This window comes from Hyperolius riggenbachi, chromosome 6 (assembly GCF_040937935.1).
Source record: "Hyperolius riggenbachi isolate aHypRig1 chromosome 6, aHypRig1.pri, whole genome shotgun sequence".
Taxonomy (NCBI): domain Eukaryota; kingdom Metazoa; phylum Chordata; class Amphibia; order Anura; family Hyperoliidae; genus Hyperolius; species Hyperolius riggenbachi.
This window is the reverse complement of record NC_090651.1, coordinates 383602250-383624802: the sequence shown is the minus strand read 5'-3', so window position 1 is coordinate 383624802 and position 22553 is coordinate 383602250. Positions and strand designations below refer to the sequence as shown.

The window sequence follows — 22553 nt, the reverse complement described above, 5'->3', positions numbered from 1 at the left end:
CGGCCCTGGACTGGACACTTTGGTGACTCGCATATAAGCCGAGGGGGGCACTTTTGAGCACATTTTTTGTGCTCAAAAATTCGGCTTATATGCGAGTATATACGGTAATTGTTTTCTCAATTTGCAATCCCTCCGAATCACGATTATTTTGCGTACCTTTTTATCTTTTGTGTTGCTAAATTACATTTTTCTCTTCCCCCTTCTCCCTGCAGTTATTTGAGCCTGTCAGTTGTACGTACACTTACCTGCTCGCTGACACTGCCTCCAAGGAAGCTGTGATCATCGATCCCGTGCTGGACACGGCCAATCGCGATGCCAAACTGGTCAAGGACCTCGGTTTAAAGATGGTGTATGCAGGTAAGGGGTTCATCCAGCAGGGGGTGCAAATGTGACTTTACTGGAAGGATTCTAGTGGGTGAGAGAAAACCGCAGACTTCTTTCACAGCTGATAGATGTGGACAGAAGGAAGCGATTTCCCTCCTTTCCATTGAGCAGTTCATGCTGCTTGACTAGAACCAAACCGCATGTCTGTACAGCACTCCTTTCTCCAATAGTCATTAAGGGTGGTATTAATTTGCCATGTGTAGGGTGGTTTATACAAAACACTGCTGTGGGGATTACTGCTGCCAGACAGCTTAATCTGCCTTTCTGCTCCTTACTAGTCCGCCACTGCTGTGTAGAATAACATTACTGTATCCATGATAGTTTATCTACACATAGGGTCTGGTAATTGGTTATCTACACATAGGGTCTGGTAATCGGTTATCTACACATCGGGTCTGGTTATTCCTCTCTGCAATCTTTTTCCTTCCCTGCCCTCCTAGACCTGATGTGTGGACAAGTCTCCTCTTCAGCATGTATTGGACAGGCTGCGGACAAATTATAATTTCCTGTTTGGTTTTAAGCATTGGAGGATATAGGATATGACTATGCTCCTCTGAGGACAGTCAGTGACATGACTATGTACTCTGTAATGTGCTGCAGAAGATGTCAGTGCTATATAAATACATAATAATAATAATATGGTAGGACATTAGACTATGACTATGGTAGAAATAGATTGAGCTCCTCTGAGGACAGTCAGTGACATGACTATGTACTCTGTAATGTGCTGCAGAAGGTGTCAGTGCTATATAAATACATAATAATAATAATATGGTAGGATGAGAGTGTGAGCTCCTCTGAGGACAGTCAGTGACATGACTATGTACTCTGTAATGTGCTGCAAAAGATGTCAGTGCTATATAAATACATAATAATAATATGGTAGGACATTAGACTATGACTATGGTAGGATGAGAGTGTGAGCCCCCCTGAGGACAGTCAGTGACATGACTATGTACTCTGTAATGTGCTGCAGGAGATGTCAGTGCTATATAAATACATAATAATAATAATAATATGGTAGGACATTAGACTATGACTATGGTAGGATGAGAGTGTGAGCTCCTCTGAGGACAGTCAGTGACATGACTATGTACTCTGTAATGTGCTGCAGAAGATGTCAGTGCTATATAAATACATAATAATAATATGGTAGGACATTAGACTATGACTATGGTAGAAATAGATTGAGCTCCTCTGAGGACAGTCAGTGACATGACTATGTACTCTGTAATGTGCTGCAGAAGGTGTCAGTGCTATATAAATACATAATAATAATAATATGGTAGGATGAGAGTGTGAGCTCCTCTGAGGACAGTCAGTGACATGACTATGTACTCTGTAATGTGCTGCAAAAGATGTCAGTGCTATATAAATACATAATAATAATATGGTAGGACATTAGACTATGACTATGGTAGGATGAGTGTGAGCTCCTCTGAGGACAGTCAGTGACATGACTATGTACTCTGTAATGTGCTGCAGAAGATGTCAGTGCTATATAAATACATGATGATGAAAAATAAATATGGCAGCCCCCTTATCCCTCTCACTATAGGATCACTTTAACCTTCTCAAAATGCCTAGATCTATTAGTATTCTGTTCTTACCTGGGTGTCACAGGAAAGTTCGCTTTTGTCACATAAAATGGGACAATCACATTTATAATACTCATAATTGTTTTATAAGGTTCAAAGTACAAAGCTTGTAGCATGATGGTAAACAGAAATCACATCCAATAGACAGAGCAGACACAGCCATAACTAACCCCCCCTCCTGTCCCTGAATCCTCTGCACCCCTGCTATGTGCGCTACGTGACCTCATAACCCCCTCCTGTGCCCGCTGTCCCAGAATCCTCTGTGCTCCTGCTATGTGTGCTACGTGACCTCCTAACCCCCTGCTGTGCCCGCTGTCCCAGAATCCTCTGCGCTCTTGCTATGTGTGCTACGTGACCAGGCTCATCGCCCAAAAGTTATGGTCTTCTAGAATTGGGTCATCCAGTATATAAAACTCTTTATGCATAGGTGATATTGCTGCCATTTCCCTGAACTGAGACTTTTTGCCAGGAAAAACATTTATGCTGCAATTATGTCGCGCAATAGGTACAATCTGCTGTAGCATAGTCGGCAATCATCAAATAGTGATCAAATGGATTCCTTGTCCTCTTAGCCACTCCTTAGGCCTGGAACCCACTACACAACTCTATTGCTAATCGCAATCGCTAGCGCTTTGTATGAGCAGTTTGTAAGCGATTTCATGAGCGGTTTTGGTAGCGATTTTAAAAAGTGTAATTAATTCGCCAGCAGGTGTGTAGTGATTAGCGTTTTAAATTCTGATCTTTTCAATTAAGTTTAATTTTGTTAGTGTTCAGTAATGTAAAATCGCTCTGTGCAGGTTTTGACGAGCGATTACGCCAGCGTTTACAGGCTTTGCAGAAATTCTAATCGCTATAAGCTAAAAATGCTGCATGTCCTGCGTTTGTGATTTTGGTAATCGCAATCGCTCCAGTGGAATATGGCCCATCCATTAACATTAGCTGAGCGTTTAGGGAAATCGCTAGTGGTTTGAATCGCTCACAAAATCACTCTAGGGGGTTCCCGCCCTTACTATGATCTGCTGTGTCCCAAGTAAGGCCCCGTAGACTTCTGCCACCTCATGGCTGATAATGTTTACTACATTCAGATCTGGTGACCTACAAGCTGACAGCTTTCTCCTTGCTTTGGCCATGCCTGTATGTATCCTGGTCATGCCAATAAAGCTATTTTTGATTTGATTTACAGCTGATGATGCGTTAGTAAATGGGGGAGCGTACTAAACACCACTTATTACACCTGTCAACAAACAGCAATTATAACGGATAACTATTGTGGCGATGGTTGTCATATGCCGGGACAGTAACTGGTTTTCTAGACCTCAATACTCGGGGCTCCTCCTCTTTACTTCATCCGCTCCACCTTTTTCTAAGAGAAGCAATAAGGGCTCATCCTAAAGTCAGAACAGCCATTCGTGACAGTGTGACAGAGTTCCATAGGACCGGAACCTTCCCCGTTGTGATGCCCTCGTAGTTGTCCGGAGCGCTGCTAAAACATAGTTACATAGTTATTTTGGTTGAAAAAAAGACATGCATCCATCGAGTTCAACCAGTAGAAAGTACAACACCAGCCTGCTCCCTCACATATCCCTGTTGATCCAGAGGAAGGCGAAAAAACCCTTACAAGGCATGGTCCAATTGGCCCCTAAAGGGAAAAATTCCTTCCCGACTCCAGATGGAAATCAGATAAAATCCCTGGATCAACATAATTAGCCTATTTTGGTTCCTGGACGTAGAAACTACGTCCAGGAACCATGCGCGCTCCCGCAGCCGATGGTGCACGCACGCTCCCGGCCTGCGGTTCGTTAGCCAGGCAATCAGTGAATCGGGCTATGGTGCCCGATCACTGATTCCTCTCCCCCGCTGAAAAAGCGACAGCTTCTCTCGGAAGCTGCGCTTTTTCTGGCTGTTGCCTCCCCCATGCGTCACTCTAAGCGTGTGTTACGCTTAGAGTGACGTCATGTAAACAAACTCATAGCTGCCATCTTGTGGCCAAAAAGTAAAACTACAACTAAAAGTAAAAAAAAATTAAAATCAACACAATTACATTCTAAAACTATGGTTTACATCCCACCCTCCCAAAAATACCCAAATAAAATGTTTAATATATAAAAAAAAACATTAAAATTAAAAAAAAAAATGTAAATATTTACCTAAAGGTCTTAACTTTTTAAATATCAATGTAAAGATGAAATATTTCTATATATTTTTTTTTTTTATTATTATTTTAAACTTGTAAATAGTGATAGATGCAAAACGGAAGAAATGCACCTTGATTTCCAAATAAAATATTGTCGCCATACATTGTGATAGGGACATAATTTTAACGGTGTAATAACCGGGACATATGGGCAAATACAATACGTGAGTTTTAATTATGGAGGCATGTATTATTTTAAAACTATAATGGCTGAAAACTGAGAAATGAATTTTTCCATTTTTTTCTTATTCTTCCTGTTAAAATGCATTTACAGTAAAGTGGCTCTTAGCAAAATGTACCCCCCATAGAAAGCTTAATTGGTGGCGGAAAAAACAAGATATAGATCAGTTCATTGTGATAAGTAGTGATAAAGTTATAGGCTAATCAATGGGAGGTGAACATTGCTCAAGTGAAAAGGATGGAACGCGAATGGGTTAGGCATTACCTAGTAATTGTAGCCATGGATGTCTTTCAACGCAAGGAAAGCATCTAAGCCCCCTTTAAATGCAGGTGTAGTTTGCCATAACTACTTCCTGTGGCAATGCATTCCACATCTTACTGTAAAGAACCCTTTCCTAAATAAATGGCTAAAACGTTTTTCCTCCATGCGCAGATCATGTCCTCTAGTCCTTTGAGAAGGCCTAGGGACAAAAAGCTCATCCGCCAAGCTATTATATTGCCCTCTGATGTATTTATACATGTTAATTAGATCTCCTCTAAGGCGTCTTTTCTCCATACTAAATAAACCCAGTTTATCTAACCTTTCTTGGTAAGTGAGACCTTCCATCCCACGTATCAATTTTGTAGCTCGTCTCTGCACCTGCTCTAAAACTGCAATATCTTTCCTGTAATGTGGTGCCCAGAACTGAATTCCATATTCCAGATGTGGCCTTACTAGAGAGTTAAACAGGGGCAATATTATGCTAGCATCTCGAGTTTTTCTTTCCCTTTTTAATGCATCCCAAAACAGCGCAAGAGATTTGGGTGCAGCCAGCGCCACCATAGGGCGTAATAGAAATCACAGCTATAGCAGCGCACTGTGTAATTTTGGCGGCGTCAAAAGACTGAGCTCAAATTACTTTTAAAACACAGTAATTTGGCCTCCAGCAATAGCTGGAAACCGAATTGCATCTTTCCCCACCATCCATGGTGGCCTGGAGGGGGGAATAGTAATCAGCGCCACCGGGACTTGTGCAGGAGCCAGGTGAGCTGTATATCGGCTGTATCCTGCGCCCGAGTCTCCCGGCGGTGATTTCGTATGTATGCAGTTGTCCCCATAACATGGGATTAGGAGCTCTCCCTTACAGAAGGTGCTCCTTATTCAGCTTGTTGCCGGCATCCAGTGAAGACACCTGGGAGGCAGAAATCTTCCTGGCTGATAGGGGATCGAATACTCCTTACAGTGCACATCAAGCTGTTTGGGGCGCAGGGTTATTGAGGCTTCTTTTGTGGTTATTCTGTTTCTCACAGCTACAATGAGCCTCCCATTACCATTATAGACTGGTCATTTCTTGGTCGGAGGGCTAACAGGCACAGTCAGCGGGGGATCGATGTGTATGATTCCTGCAGTGACAGTTGGCTGAGGCAGTGCATAGCTCCAGCAGTTTCTGTTGCTTGAGGTTGCCATGATGTCACCCCTGACCTTTATCTCTGCTCTCCTTCCAGTCAACACTCACTGCCATGCCGACCACATCACCGGCACCGGGGCGCTGAAGAAGCTGATTCCGGGGTCCAAGAGCGTCATTTCCAAGGACAGCGGGGCCGTCGCCGACATCCACATCCAGGAAGGGGATCTCGTCAAGTTTGGAAACTTTGTGAGTATTGTGGGGGTTTGCCAAACACAGAACTGATAGGGAGGAGTCTGGATCCAGTGATGGCTCTGATTACTGAACAGGAGATTGTGACTAAAGTATGGGTGGGTGTTGCCATAACTCTGCAGACAGCAAGAGGGCGACATGTCTAAGGATGTAACCTAATTATTGGACAAGCACCATAATAATCAATGGAGTATTACAAAAAGGGTGACCAGAAAGTGCTGAGGCTAAACCATATACTAATTATAGAGCTTCCATAAACTGCACCAAACTGGCTGCAAAAATATTAAGTCTTTATTGAATAAGTAACACACAAAAAAAATTAGGCTATGGAGGCTGCCATATTTATTGCCTCTTACACAATACCAGTTGCCTGGCATCCCTACTGAACCTCTGCCGCTAATACCTTTAGCCATAGCCCCTGAACAAGCATGCAGCAGATCAGGTGTTTCTGGCATTATTGTCAGATCTGATAAGATTAGCTGCATGCTTGTTTCTGGTGTTATTCAGACACTACTGCAGTCAAATGGATCAGCAGGGCTGCCAGGCAACTGGTATTGTTTAAAAGGAAATAAATGTGGCAGCCTCCCTGTCCCTCTCACTTCAGTTGTCCCTTAAAAATCACCTGGCAGGTGACAGAACACCATGACGCCACATAATTAGTAAGGCAATATGTTGAATCATTGGATAAATCCCCCTCAACAATCTAAATGCAAACAGGATTCAATCCCCAATACAATTATGTTTAGATTGAGTTGTTATCCCATCATTAACATATTGTGAAAGGTATTATCTGGTATCGCTGTGTGCTATCGCCTGCCAGGTGATTTGTAAATGTTTTTATATACAGGAAGTTAATTACTTTTTCAATATTTAATATTTTTGCACCCATTTGGGTGCAGTTTCTGGCTGCTCTTTAATTTTTGCAAAGTATATAAAGGATCAAACGTTGTGGTTTCTCTTTATTTGACAAGACAGCAGGTTGTGTGTGGATGGCTTGTGCAGACGCTGGCAAAGGAAGGGTTTCTGAAACCAGGATAGTAAAGTAATCTTGGCTATCCTGAATAATTGTGTTATTTTTGTATTGTTGCACCTCTTTAAGAGTGCTTTGGATGTGCGACTAGAGAAAGGGTTACTGGTGTGTCAGCATTATGCAAGAAGTTAGAGTGATTGCTTAATAATTGGTGGTGTTTCCTGGCAGTCCCTGGAGGCCCGCTCCACCCCCGGCCACACGGATGGCTGCCTGACCTACGTGCTGAATGACAAGACCATGGCCTTCACAGGGGACGCCCTGCTCATCCGAGGCTGCGGCCGCACAGACTTCCAGCAAGGTGAGTCCTGACCAACCTGTCTCATGTGAGTTCAGGTACTACCCTTTAACCCTTTCGGGATCGAATGGTCCTAGCCCTTAAAGGACACATCCGGGCTGTAAACTCACCCCCCCCCCCCCCTCCCTAGAGCTCTACTTACCTGGGGCTTCCTCCAGCCCCTGGCAGCCTATCTGTCCCTCACTGCAGCTCCTTTCCCAGCCTGTCCCCTCCGTTGCCGATGCAGACTTCGTCGGGTCGTGGGCTATTGCTCGATGCTCGCATTCGTGCTTATGTTGCCTGGAGCGTTCCGCACAATAGCGGATGACCTGGTGAGGTTGGCATCTGTAACGGAGGGGAGCGGAGATGCGACGAGGGACAGTTACGTTGCCTGGGGCTGGAGGAAGCCCTGGGTAAGTAGATCCAGGGTGTTTGTGTTTTAACTTGAACCTTCCCTTTACAGTAAACCCGAGCAGGAACTTTTTAATAAAAAAAAAAATAAAAAAAATGAACTACTAGTTGATCCGGTGGGCTAGCCGGATCAGGTAGCCTCAACTACTGCTGCTCCTGTGGCCAGAAATCCTGTAGTTTCCATTTCAGTGTTCCTGGGGTCATGACGCTGCATGCGCTACTCTGTATGTCTCCTCACAAGCAGACTGCAGGGAGTTCGGGAGAGGCGGGGAATGGGTGAAGCAGAGCTGAGCCATTGACAGGAGGGAAGGGGCGTTCCTAACACCAGAGGAGGCGTTTTTACAGGAGTGCCTCTCCTGCAAGGGACACCCCCTTCCCCAGTTAGATGCCGACAAGCTGCTTGTCTGCATTTTCTGGGGGTGACAGCATGGCGTACAGGGAGCATAGAGTGGTATGGAGGGGACGCAGGCATGCCATAGTGCAGGGAACATGCTTCTGTGTCCCATCAGCCTCTCCTGCGGTTACACTTTAAGGACCAGAGCTGTCCTTTTTCACTTTAGTAAATTGATTGCTGGGATTGGTTCGTGGTAATCATGAGGTCCAGAGCCAATGCAATTTGCTCCTGGCAGGGATACATCAGCTCTGCGGATGCAGCGTTGCAAGATTGTGGACAACGTAGTCGTAGAAGTTGAAATCTACGGCCTGCAGCTTTAAGTGTACCAGAGCCAAGTCAATCTAAAAGTTTTATACATACCTGGGGTTTCCCCCAGCCCCCTCCCACGTTGTCTTCCTCCGCCTTCTCGTTGTCCAAGGGCAAGTCAGTGCAGTGTGCCACCCTCCATTGCTCCCACGGCTGGGAGCGTTCTTTGCCTACGCTGTAGTACTGTGCATACGCAGAGCGCTCCCGGCGAAGGAAGCACAGCAGGGCTGATACGGGACGAGAAGTCAGAGGAAGACAACGGAGCGATCCGAGCGGATGAGGCTGGAGGAAGCAGCAGGTATGTATAAAAAGTGTTTCTTTCTTTCCTGCAATTTTCCATATGAACGTGTACCAACCTTAGTGATATCTCAATCCACACATTAACTATGTATGTATTTGGACTTGTATTACTGGATAAGACTGTACAGTTAATTTGAGCTTCTCATGTATCTGTGTTCCCCAATATTTGTTTTGTACTGTGTACAGCGCTATGGAAGATCTATATTAATTATAATTCTGTTTTCAGGCTGCCCCCACACTCTGTATCACTCTGTGCGCAGCAAGATCTTCTCCCTGCCAGAAGACTGCTTCCTGTACCCGGGCCACGACTACACCGGTGAGTCTGCCCCCTTCTGGCACATCCTGGTAGTTTCCTCACAAAGCTTTCACTTTTTAAAGTGTCGGCAGAATCTTCTCTCAAGTTAAAGAGGCCCTGTAGTGACATATAGCAGAATGCAGTAAAGAGGCCCTGTGGTGACATATAGCAGAATGCAGTAAAGAGGCCCTATAGTGACATAGCAGAATGCAGTAAAGAGGCCCTGTAGTGACATATAGCAGAATGCAGTAAAGAGGCCCTGTAGTGACATATAGCAGAATGCAGTAAAGAGGCCCTGTAGTGACATACAGTAGAATACAGTACATTATTCAGGATACCCACTATTACAGTAATTATCCTGGTTTCAGCATCAGACTTCCTATGTCTCTATATACTGCTGCTAATGCAACATTTTTATACAAAGCATTTGAATGAGATGCTGCTGGACGCCGTTGTGAACCGAGCCTCAGTTTTCGTTTCCAGCTACTGGGACCAAAACGTGTAGTGTATGTGTGTGTGTGTGTGTGTGTGTGTGTGTGGCTAAAGCTGCAGATTGGCTTTCTTAAAGGGACTCCGAGCACCTCTCATGGGTATGCCTTTAAGACCCCGACCAGTACTGCAAAGTACTTATAGATGCATACCTTTCTGTAGCTTGTGCTCTCCTCTTCCATTTCCTGAATCGCCGTTCTACACCAAATAGTTTTTGTTCGCTTTCAATTTAAAAATTGCGGCTGCCATCTGTGCTATGTTATAACTTCCGGATCACCCCTGTCTTCTCTGATAGAGAAGTGCATCACTGAATGAAACAGGAAGAGGAAGTGACACGCTTGCCCATTGCAAGAGGCTCCTCCAGAGGGGTCATAGCACGACTTTGTTGGAAGTCTGGCTTAAAGTGAACCTTAAGCCAGAAAAAAAAGTTTTACTCACCTGGGGCTTCTACCAGCCCCCTGCAGCAGTCCTGTGCCCTCGCAGCCACTCACTAATCCTCTGGTCCCCCGCTGCCAGCTAGTTTCGTTTTTGCCGACAGGCCCGTCAGGACTGGCCACGCGTAGCTTTTTCCGCATTCCCGACTGTAATTATTGCGTTGCGTATTTTTGTACGCGTTGTGGTCCGCAATAGCGCTAATTACAGTCGGTAATGCGGAAAAAGATACGCGTGGCCAGTCCTGACGGGCCTGTTGGCAAAAACTAAACTAGCTGGCAGCGGGGGACCAGAGGATTAGTGAGTGGCTGCGAGGGCACAGGACTGCTGCAGGGGGCTGGTAGAAGCAGAACTAGCTGGCAGCGGGGGACCAGAGGATTAGTGAGTGGCTGCGAGGGCACAGGACTGCTGTAGGGGGCTGGTAGAAGCAGAACTAGCTGGCAGCGGTGGACCAGAGGATTAGTGAGTGGCTGCGAGGGCACAGGACTGCTGCAGGGGGCTGGTAGAAGCAGAACTAGCTGGCAGTGGGGGACCAGAGGATTAGTGAGTGGCTGCGAGGGCACAGGACTGCTGCAGGGGGCTGGTAGAAGCAGAACTAGCTGGCAGCGGGGGACCAGAGGATTAGTGAGTGGCTGCGAGGGCACAGGACTGCTGTAGGGGGCTGGTAGAAGCAGAACTAGCTGGCAGTGGGGGACCAGAGGATTAGTGAGTGGCTGCGAGGGCACAGGACTGATGCAGGGGGCTGGTAGAAGCAGAACTAGCTGGCAGCGGGGGACCAGAGGATTAGTGAGAGGCTGCGAGGGCACAGGATGGCTGCAGGGGGCTGGTAGAAGCAGGACTAGCTGGCAGTGGGGGACCAGAGGAATAGTGAGTGGCTGTGAGGGCACAGGACTGCTGCAGGGGGCTTGTAGAAGCAGAACTAGCTGGCAGAGAGGGACCAGAGGATTAGTGAGTGGCTGCGAGGGCACAGGACTGCTGTAGGGGGCTGGTAGAAGCAGAACTAGCTGGCAGTGGGGGACCAGAGGATTAGTGAGTGACTGCGAGGGCACAGGACTGCTGCAGGGGGCTGGTAGAAGCAGAACTAGCTGGCAGCGGGGGATCAGAGGATTAGTGAGTGGCTGCGAGGGCACAGGACTGCTGCGGGGGCTGGTAGAAGCAGAACTAGCTGCCGGCGGGGGAGCAGAGGGTTAGTGAGTGGCTGCGAGGGCACAGGACTGCTGCAGGGGGCTGGTAGAAGCAGAACTAGCTGGCAGCGGGGGACCAGAGGATTAGTGGCTGCGAGGGCACAGGACTGCTGCAGGGGGCTGGTAGAAGCAGAACTAGCTGGCAGCGGGGGATCAGAGGATTAGTGAGTGGCTGCGAGGGCACAGGACTGCTGCAGGGGGCTGGTAGAAGCCCCAGGTGAGTAAAACTCATTTTTTTTTTTTATTCTGGCTTAAGTGTCTCTTTAAAGGCATGCCCATGAGAGGTGCTCGGAGTCCCTTTAAAACCAATCTGGCAGGGTATTGTACCGTGTTAACCATCAGTAAAAGCAAGAAGTTTTAAATCAGGATGATACCATTTATTGGCTAACTAAAAATAATAAATCTGCTTCTTATTCTTTTTAGTTGGCCAATAAATGGTATCATCCGGATTTAAAACTTCTTGCTTAAAGGGAACCAGAGACGACGCACCCTTGTGTATTTTACCATATAGATCAGCGGGAACATTAGAGAAAACACCTACCCTGCTCTTTCATTCACTGCTCAGCCTGCTTGTTTTCAGCCCTGATGAACTCCGACTGAGCATTCAGTCTGGCTTTGCTATAATGACTCGGCTATAATGATTCCTGAGCAGAGCCAGAAGGGGGCAGGCTTGGGCTTGAAAAGACATCAGAGAAGACAGGCTCAGTTATACAAATTCCTGAGCAAAGCCAGACTGAATGCTCAGTGGGAGATTTTATCAGGGCTGATAACAAGCAGGCTGAGCAGTGAAGGATGAAATAGAGAGCAGGGTAGGTGTTTTCTTTAATGTTCCCACTGATATATATGGTAAAATACATGCAGGTGCTTCGTCTCTGGTTCTCTTTAAAGCCAATCTATAATAGTGAAAACTTTCCCCTGGGGGTACTTACCTGAGGCGGGGGAAGGTAAATATCGCAGGCGCTATTACGCCACAGCACCACAAGCCTGTCAGCTGTGGGGAGTGCCAGCGCTGGATCACTGAGGCTTAGAACGGGGAAGCCTCCTCAGGATCCCCCAGGGCACTTTTTTCTGTTATAGTATCTCTTGAAATTCAGTCCATAAACTGACTTTCCTCCCTTTTTTGTTTCAGGTCAGACAGTGACCACAGTAGGAGAAGAGAAACGCTTGAACAACCGGCTGACCAAGAATGAGGATGAGTTTGTGAAGATCATGAATAACCTGAACCTGCCCAGACCAGCCCAGATAGGTGAGGGGCAGCCCAGGGCTGGCGGCTGCTGCATGAGAAGTCTTGCAGTGTGTCACTGAGCACATTGTTACTGGTGCATGACTTGTGTGTTGTCACACTGCATGTCCGATGACACGGGGACACTTGGGGGAGGGTGACAGCCTCTGGTATTGCTAGTTGTGACTTTCCTCTGTCATTCACCAACACCTAACTTTTCCACAACCCCTGGCTGGCCATACACTGCTCGATGTGGCCAAAAGATAGATCCCTCTTGGATCATAAACTGATCAGAGAAGGTTCTATCTGATCTAACATCGTTGCTCTGCTCAGTACAATGCTATCACCAGTCGATCTGTCACTGCTCCCAACCTGCCACCGCTTGATATCTTCCTCCAGTATGATCGTCCAATTAATTTGGGCTAAATTTGTGGATCAGGCTGGCACGTTGAGGCATCAGAATTCTAGCAGATTCGATCAAATCGGCCACATATGGGCAGGAAAAATCGACCAGAGTATGGCCAGCTTAACTTTACTACGGTACTGGATATAAAAGAGGCGGAGCTTATTCCAATTTTATTACATTAGAGGAGGTGGGGCTTAAAGTGGTAATATGAATTAAAGGGAAGGTTCAGGGAGTAGAAAAAAATAAAAAATCCAAATCCACTTACCTGGGGCTTCCTCCAGCCCGTGGCAGGCAGGACGTGCCCTCGGCGCCGCTCCCGGTGGTCTCCGGTGGCGCGCCAGGCTTCTTCTGCGCTCCAATCTGCGTCTCACAGGTCATCGGACATCCTCCGGGCTGTACTGCGCAGGCTCAGTAGTAGATGTTCAGTTTAACTTACTGGGGAATCTTTCCAGTGCCCACAGAAAAGGACCAGAACCGCAGTGAAGCACCTGATGCTGGGGGGAGGGGGTTGCTGGTCTATCCCTCACCTCTGTATACTTTAAACTGTCCAGGCAAAACATTGTATCCCACTGCAGGAACTAATCGTACATGTGCCAGTATTGGGACCCTTTTTTTTTTTTTTTTTTTTTTTTTTTTTTTGGGGGGGGATTTCCGATTTGTAAAATAGACTAATACAGTGCTTTGCACATGATGGAAATATACATTTCTCTGACATGGGTGTTCATTGAACCCACACTGACATCTAGTGGGCGTTGCAATTATTGCACAAAATACTCTGAGCTGCTGCTTACAGTTAATCTGTATTGATAGAGCATTGACCTGACAACTTCCACAGTTCTTCAGTTTCACAAACCGTTCTGGAAAGGGGCTTGCAATCTAATTCCTCCTGTAGTCATAGTGCAATGTCCTCATCATAGTCTAATGCTTTTACAAAGATCATTTGGCAAAAAGATGAGATTCCCTCTAGATTGTAAGCCCGCAAGGGCAGGGACCTCCTCCTAGTGTTTCTCATACCGCTGTAACTTTAACATATGTACATGTACCAACTACACATCAACTATGTATGTATCTGTATTCATTCTATTCAATGTCACGACTGTACAATGTCTGGTATTTCTTATGTATATTTGTGTCCCATTATTTGTTTGTATTATGTACAGCGCTACGGAAGATGTTGGCACTATATAAATAAAAAATAATTTTCCTTTTAAAGAGAACCTGAGGTGGGTTTAAAGAATATTATCTGCATACAGCGGCTGGATCTGCCTATACAGCCCAGCCTCTGTTGCTATCCCAAACCCCCCCTAAGGTCCCCCTGCACTCTGAAATTCCTCATAAATCACAGCCAGGCTGCTGACAAACAGCTTGTCAGAGCTGGCTGTGTTTATCTCTATAGTGTCAGTTGCTGCTCTCCCCGCCTCCTGCAGAACTCCAGTCCCCGCCTGCATCCCTTACCTCCCTGCTGATTGGAGGGAAGGGATGGGGGCAGGGACCGGAGCTATGCAGGAGGCGGGGGAGCAGCTGAGACTGACACTACAGATGTAAACACAGCCTCACAGCACGGCTGTCATTTATGAGGGATTGCAGAGTGCAGGGGGACCTTAGTGGGGTTTGGGATAGCAACAGAGGCTGGGCTGTATAGGCAGATCCAGCCTCTGTATGCAGATAACATTCTTTAAACACACCTCGGTTTCTCTTTAAACCATGCAGATTGCCTAGCTGTCCTGCTGATCCTCTGCCACTAATACTTTTAAGCTACGTACACACTTGTGACAACGATTGTTCGTTATGAACGACGAACGACCTTTTAATTGAAGAAAGAACGACCTAAGTAAAGTTAGTTGTAAAAGGTGTGTAACGATCAGATCGTTAAAATGAACATTACAACAAATAAAGCAACGATTGTGTTTGCGCATAAAAATGAAAAGTTCCATGGAGAAATAGTGAAATGCGCATGTCAAGCCTAGTACGAACTACCGTTTCCAACGATGTACTACTTTTGCAAACGATCGTCGTTGGGAAAAATCCGCCAAGCTAGATAATTCGTTTTGAACGATTTAGCTCATCCGTCGTTAGACTTCATGGTCGTTGGCTGCTTTTTTTAAAACTATCGTCGTTGGGAATGATCGGGGAACGATCGTTTCAAACGACTATAGTCACATGTGTGTACGCACCTTTAGTCATAGCCCCTGAACAAGCATGCAGATCAGGTGCTCTTACTGCAGTGTGACTTGATTAGCTGCATGCTTGTTTCAGGTGTGTGATTCAGACACTACTGCAGCCAAAGAGATCAACAGGACAGCCAGGCAACTGGTGTTGTTTAAAAGGAAATCAATATGGCAGCCTCTGTATACCTCTCACCTCAGATTCCTTTTCTTGGAAAGGGTGTTAGGTTAAATGTGGTGATTTAGTAAAGTTGGCCCCACGCTACTAGTGTTTATCAGTAGATCAGGGGAAAATGATGGATAAAGATGCTGCCTGGAACGAGGAAAGGTAGCAATAGATACAGGCATGCTTCCAATGTGTGCTCTGTATATGGGGTCCCACACACCTCACTCGAATATAAGCTGAACACCCCCCTAAACTTTTTTTTTTTCCTTCCCCAAAAGTCTTCTTCTAGTAGAGTATATATGTGATCCTTATGAATGATCTGGTGTCATGTTCAATGAATCTGAGAAGTTTCATATCAGCGCGGTTCGTGTGCTATGCATTCAGCAAAGCGGTGCCTGGACCATTTTTTGGGGGCGTTTTTTGCTATAATGGAAGGTAGACAGTAGGAGGAGCACTAAATTCTCACAAAACCGCTTTATGCAGCGTTTACATTTTTTAGAATAAACTCATTGGCTACATTAGCCTCAATTCTGGGAGGGTTATCAAACAAATTGCCTCACGTGAGGTAATTTACCTCATGAGGAAATAACATTTAGCAATTCTGGTAGGCTTTAGTTATGTTTTACCTCATGAGGTAAATTATGAGGTAATTTTACATAAAATAGCTATTCTCATGCAAATTATGGGGCATGTTGGCACATCATTTACCGATCAGTTTAAGACCTGCCTGTATCTGGAGGGAAAGTCAATTTGTATGCTTTGTGCAGTTTTTAGTGGAGTTCCTATTGCTGTTTTAGTGTCGTCCCTATTCAAGCGGTCTAACACCCAGCATTAAAACTTTGCTTTAAAAGATTGCTTACAGCTTAGAAACTATTATGCCAGATTTTTTTTTAAGCATAAATTCACTGAATGGGTTAAACATGACATTGGTGTTGCATTTAGCTTGACATCCAGATCCGTGCTGAGATTTAGTTACAAATTTATCTTTGTTTGGAATGCAAATAGACCTCTGAAAAGCCTGTCTGGGAAGCCCTGTGTGCTCTCTCAGAGAGGTGTTTGTTTATTTACATTGTAAATAGATACATTTGTATCTAAACCTCAGCATGGATGTGGATTTCTAGCTAAATGCAACACTAAAATGTCATGTTTAATCCATTCAGTGAATTTCTGCAAAACAAAAAAAAAATCTGGCATAATAGTTTCTAAGCTGTAAGCAATCTTTTAAAGCAAAGTTGAAATGCTGGGTGTTAGACCGCTTTCAGGTTGTGTAATAAAAAAGAATAGTGGGAATAAAACTCCAAATATTAACTTTTTTTTTTTTTTTTTTTTTATAAGGGATACCTATAAATATATTTTTACATAGGTTGCTACATAATCAAATACACCTTCTCCCCCCCCCCCCCCCCCCTAAAAAAAAGTTTCCAAAGACTATCCTAACTTATGGAAGACAATTAAAGACTATTATTTACTGCATGCTTACCACTGAAATACCTCCATGTTTTACCTCACTTTATGCATTTACCTCATGTTTTACCTCATGTTCGGAAACGGAGAAAAATCTTTCAGGATTGCTATATGAAGAGGAAGATACCTCATGAGGTATTTTACCTACAAAAAAATATTTACCTCACAGAGCTACCAGAATTGAGGCCATTGTATGTATTCTTTTCTGGGTCAGAGTTCACTTCCTGACTTGCGTCGGAGTGAATTACAAAATCGCTCTGGAAAAGCGCTTTTACCAGAAACGCAGCGCACAGCAGGTCGCTGGGAGGGGGAAATAAAAAGCGCACAATAACACAACACTGGTTTGCATTTTCGGTGTGAATGAGGCCTCAGAAATAAGATCTCATGTTGTGGTTCTCTGATGGTCCAGGATTGGTTGGCTGTCAATGTTCTGTATTCTAATCTTTCATCCTTTCCTCTCTGGTGCGCAGACGTTGCTGTCCCGGCCAATCTGAAGTGCGGCATTCAGGATTAACGATGACATCACCTGTCTTATCAGCCAATCAGCCAGCAAAACCGATTCTTTTGCCTTCTTGATGGATAGTGAATGTGTATGACGATATTTCGTGTTGACGAGATCTGCTTTTATCATCCGGGGAAAATTTTGAAATTTTTAGAATCTGTCCAAATACCTCATCACTGATCAATGCTTTTATACCTGTGGGGCCTTCTCACAGAAGGTGTGTGTGTATATACTGTATGTAAAGGTTTATTATTGCCAGTAAAAGGCATTTCTGCTAAAGTGTGGCTTTCTTTTACTCAACAATGATGAAACATCTGAAAAGCTCTTTTCTCCCTGAGCACCTAAAGTGCAGAAGCTTGTCTCTGATCAGTACATAATGATGTGTACAGGGGAAACCGTTCTGTGATCATAAATGCCAGACTAAACGGGGGGGGGGGGGGGGGGGGGGGGGGCTTTTAAGTTGATTTAAATGTGTCCAGGGTTGGAGCTGTCTTAAGTTTGGAAAGGCATTTCACAGGGTAGGGGCAGCATGACGGAAGGCTCTGGCTCCAAAGGAGTTTTCTCCTGGGAGATCATTTTTCATTTTCTATTAAGTTAACTTTCCAGCACTCTGCATTTGAAAAAGGTACCAAAAATTACCGTAGGTAAGAGTACTATCAAATCTATTTTGAGTATTTTCTTGCTGAGTGTTTAACCACTTGAGGATTGCAGTGTTAAAGTGAACCTCCGGACTAAAAATGGACTCGGCAGCACTGAAAAGGCTTCGTGTTTCTTTAAGTTTCACAGCATCAGAACTTTGTTTGTCTTACACAAGCCTCATTTTTAGCTGCACAGAAGAAAAGTGCCCGGGCATTTTTCCCCTGATGCTGTGCAAAGCATGATGGGATTTCTGATGTTGTTGTTCTCGTTCTGCTGTTTTTGTGCAATTTTTTTTTTTTTTTTTTTTTTTTTTTACATTTTGAATTAGACATTTGAAGCCTAGAGTGCGCAACTGGGAGGGGTAATCAGGACACAGGTCAGTTGGAACTGTGTCTCATGCTCCTTGTCACCTCCTTTCAACCAAAAAGATGGCTGCCCCCATGACAAAGATGGCTGCCCACATGCATCACAAACATTTGCCTGTTCTTTTAAAACAGGGTGGGTAAGAGATTATATTATCTATCTACTCTAATTAACATAACTAATGTAACTTCATGACAGTATGTTTGTTTAGGCCGAAGTTCCCCTTTAAACACCCCCCCCCCCCTTTAAGGCCAAGCTGCAGGGCCGTAAAACTCAGCACACAAGTGATTCCCCCCCCCCCCCTCTTTTCGCCCCATTAACAGAGCTCTCTGTTGGTGGGGTCTGATTGCGTCCACAATGGTTTTTTTTTTTTTTATATATATAGAAATATTTATTTGTATTTTTAATTAAAATATTGCTTTTTAATTTTTTTTTTTTTTTTACTAGCCTGTTGATCTCCTGCTAGCCAATTGGCGTAGAGCGGCCCTGGGGCTACTGCACTGCTCATGCCAATTGGTGTGGAGCAGTCTGCAAGTAGTTAAAGGGCATTTTATTTACACGTTGTGAAAATATCAATTTGGAAAAACTCAAGAGATTAAAGGAATTGCATACAGGCCCAGGTGTTGGTCAAATGAGCGGCCCCAGTGATGGGAAGTAAGATATGCCATAATACAGACACAGACAGCAGTAAGAATTTCAGCATCTTGTTACTCCCTGCTTTAGAAAAAAAAAGGTTTTGTTGCAGTTTGTGTTTTTATAGTGTACAGGAGGCTGACCTCTAGTGGTAAAATGTATACTTACCTGAGCGGGACACCTCTGGATCGTATAGTCTTCCCACGCTGTCCCCTGACAGACTAGGAATGGGCAGCAAGCTCCATGCTAATACACAGGAGCAGCTGTGCTTTTCCCACTCTGCACCCTGTCAGGTTCAGTGACTTTGTAGAAATGGATCCCTGCACTTTGATTGGCCCAATAGGCTGCCTGACACTTGACAAGCAGCCTATTGGGCCAAAGTGCAGGGATCTCGTCCTACAAAGTGAATCAACCCTTAAGTCAGCTAACTGTACAGTCCTGGCCAAAAGTTTTGAGACTGTCAATATTAGTTTTCACAAAGTTTGCTGCTAAATTGCTTTTAGATCTTTGTTTCCGTTGTTTATGTGATGTGCTGAAATATAATTATAAGCACTTCATACATTTCAAAGGCTTTTATTGACTACTAGCTGATTGCCCGGCGTTGCCCGGGTATGTATTTGGCTAGTGTTGGCTCCGCCCACTTTTTCTAACCCTAACACACAATTACTCAATGACCAAGTTTGTGAGCTTTGCGGTCTTTGGAAACAATAATTTGCATTGAAATGAAAAAAATCTGATTGGTTGTTTGTGGCTCCACCCCTTTTCTGAATTTGAACCCCAGTCACCCAATGACCAACTGTAGCAGGTTTGAGGCCTGTGCCATTAACAGTGCAAGAATGGCAGCAATTAAATATTCCCCTTGAGAAGCAATAGGTGAAGTTTGATTCACTTTTGTAGGCTCCACCCACTTTTCTGAATATTTAACCCAGTCACCCAGTGACCAACTGTGCAAAGTTTGAGAACCCTACCATTAACAGTGTAAGTATGGCTGCAGTTTACATTTTCCCAGTGAAATTTGCATTTGTCTCCACCCACTAATGACGTGGAACTGCCTGTGTATGTATTTGACCGGTTTTGGCTCCGCCCACTTTTTCTAACCCTAATGCACGAACACTCAATGACCAAGTTTGTGAACTTCGGGGTCTTTGGCATCAATAATTTGTATATTCCCATAGAAATTAAACAAATCAGATTGGCTGTCTGTGGCTGCACTCCTCTCCAACATTTGAACCCCAGTCACCCAATGACCAACTATAGCAGGTTTGAGGCATCTGCTACAGCCCCGTTTCTATGGGTGTGTGATACGTGCAATCGCCCGGGGTGCTTTATTGTGCGGCAGGAGGGGGGGAACGGACATAATAGTTATAACTCACCTTCTTCATCCGTTCCCCGCAGTTTCAATATCTTTCCTCTCCCGGCGTCCGTCGCCTGGTAACAGCGCCCCCTGTGATGACATACCGCATGTCATCACAGGAAGCACTGTGACTAATGAGATAGATGCCGGGAAAGGAAGGACATTGAAGCAGCGCGGGTTCGGCGGAAGCAGGTGAGTTATTACTATTATGTTCGCTCCCCCCGCTCCTGCGCCCAACTCATACCGCCCATACCAACTAACCTAAACTGTGGGAACCTACCTAACTAACCTAAACTGCAGGAACCTACCTATTTATCCTACACTGCAGGAACCTACCTACCTAACTAACCTATACTGCGGGAACCTACCTAACTAACCTATACTGCGGGAACCTACCTAACTAACCTATACTGCGGGAACCTACCTAACTAACCTATACTGCGGGAACCTACCTAGCCAAGCTATACTGTAGGAACCTACCTAACTATCCTATACTGCGGGAACCTACCTAACTAACCTATACTGCGGGAACCTACCTACCTAACTAACCTATACTGCGGGAACCTACCTAACTAACCTATACTGCGAGAACCTACCTACCTAGCCAAGCTATACTGTGGGAACCTACCTAACTATCCTATACTGCGGGAACTTACCTAACTAACCTATACTGCGGGAACCTACCTAACTAACCTATACTGCGGGAACCTACCTAGCCAAGCTATACTGCGGGAACCTACCTAACTATCCTAAACTGCAGGAACCTACCTATCTAACCCATACTGGGGGGACCTACCTATCTAACCTATACTGGGGGAACCTACCTATTGAACCTATACTGGGGGAACCTACCGATCTAACCCATACTGGGGGAACCTACCTATCGAACCTATACTGCGGGAACCTACCTATCTAACCTATACTGCGGGCACCTACCTATCTAAACTATACTGGGGGCACCTACCTATCTAACCCACACTGGTGGCAACTATACGGGCTACCCTATACTGGAGGCACCAACGTAGATAACCTATAAAGCAGGCACCTACCTATCTAACCTACACTGGGGGCAACTATGCAGGCTACCCTATACTGGAGGCACCTACGTAGCTAACCTGTTCAACCTGTACTGCGGGCACCTATGCCTGGCTCCATGGGGGTGGGGTGGGGGGCGATTTTTACACCCTCGCCCTGGGTGAAATTTAGCCTAGAAACTGCTCTGATCTGCTAATACCAGTGTAAAAATGGCAGCAATTTAAATATTCCTTTTGAAAATCAACAGGTGAATTTTGACTATTTTGGCTATTATAGGCTCCACCCACTTCCCTGAATATTAATCTCAGTCACCCAGTGACCATCTTGGCAAAGTTTGAGATCCCTGCCATTAACAGTGAAGAAGGGCTGCAGTTTACATTTTCCCATTGAAATTTGTTTTTGGCTCCGCCCACTTTTTGTAAACTGGACACACAGTCACTCAATGACCATGTTTGTGAGCTTTGGGTCCTTGGCATCAATAATTTGTATTTTCCCAGTGAAATGAAACATCTGATTGGCTGTTTGTGGCTCTATCACAGGCATGGGCAAACTTGGCCCTCCAGCTGTTAAGGAACTACAAATCCCACAATGCATTTGCCTTTATGAGTCATGACTGTGGCTGTCAGACTCCTGCAATGCATTGTGGGACTTGTAGTTCCTCAACAGCTGGAGGGCCAAGTTTGCCCATGCCTCCTCTATCCCCTTTTCTGAATTTGAACCCCAGTGACCCAATGATCAACTGTACCAGGTTTGAGGCTTGTGCCATTAACAGTGCAAGAATGGCAGCAATTTTAATATTCCCTTTGAAAATCAACAGGTGAATTTTGATTGTTTTTTTTAGGCTCCACCCACTTTTCTGTATAATAATCTGTGCCATTAACAGTGCAAGAATGGCAGCAATGTAAATATTCCCCTTGAAAATCAAAAGATGAATTTTGATTGGCTGCTGTACACTCCACCCACTTTCCTAAATATTAATCCTAGTCACCCAGTGGCCAACTGTGTCAAGTTTGAGAACCCTGCCAATAACAGAATGGCTGAAATCAATCTAACAAATCTGATTGGCTGTTTGTGGCTCCACCGCCTTTAGTGAATTTGGTCCCCAGTCACCCAATTACTGACTGTATCAGGTTTGAGGCCTCTGCCATTAACAGTGTAAGAATGGTAGCAATGTAAATATTCCCCATGAAAATCAATAGCTGAATTTTGATTGGCTGTTGTAGGCTCCACCCACATTTCTGAATAATAATCCCAGGCACCCAGTGGCCAATTGTATCAAGTTTGGGAACCCTGCCATGTAAAAAATTAAGTTTCTGGCACCGCCCACTTTTTGTAACCTTGACATATAGTCACTCAATTACCAAGTTTATCAGCTTTGGGATCCTTGGTATCAATACTTTGTATATCTGATTGGCTGTTTGTGGCTCCGCCCCTTTCTGAATTTGAACCCCAGTCACCCAGTGCCCAGCTGTACCAGGTTTGAGGCATCTGCTATT

At 45.0% G+C, this 22553-nt stretch overlaps 1 protein-coding gene across 1 annotated transcript in view; it reads left to right on the top strand.

Moving 5' to 3' along the window:
* The window catches only part of ETHE1 (ETHE1 persulfide dioxygenase), a 29262-nt gene extending 11950 nt beyond the window's left edge, over positions 1-17312 (top strand). The window contains exons 2-7 of the mRNA XM_068243330.1: positions 213-357; positions 5842-5990; positions 7192-7321; positions 8935-9024; positions 12238-12354; positions 17002-17312. Coding sequence (XP_068099431.1) covers positions 213-357; positions 5842-5990; positions 7192-7321; positions 8935-9024; positions 12238-12354; positions 17002-17045 — 675 coding nt within the window. The 3' untranslated portion in view covers positions 17046-17312. The remainder of the gene's footprint in view (positions 1-212; positions 358-5841; positions 5991-7191; positions 7322-8934; positions 9025-12237; positions 12355-17001) is intronic.
* Positions 17313-22553: the final 5241 nt, after the last annotated feature.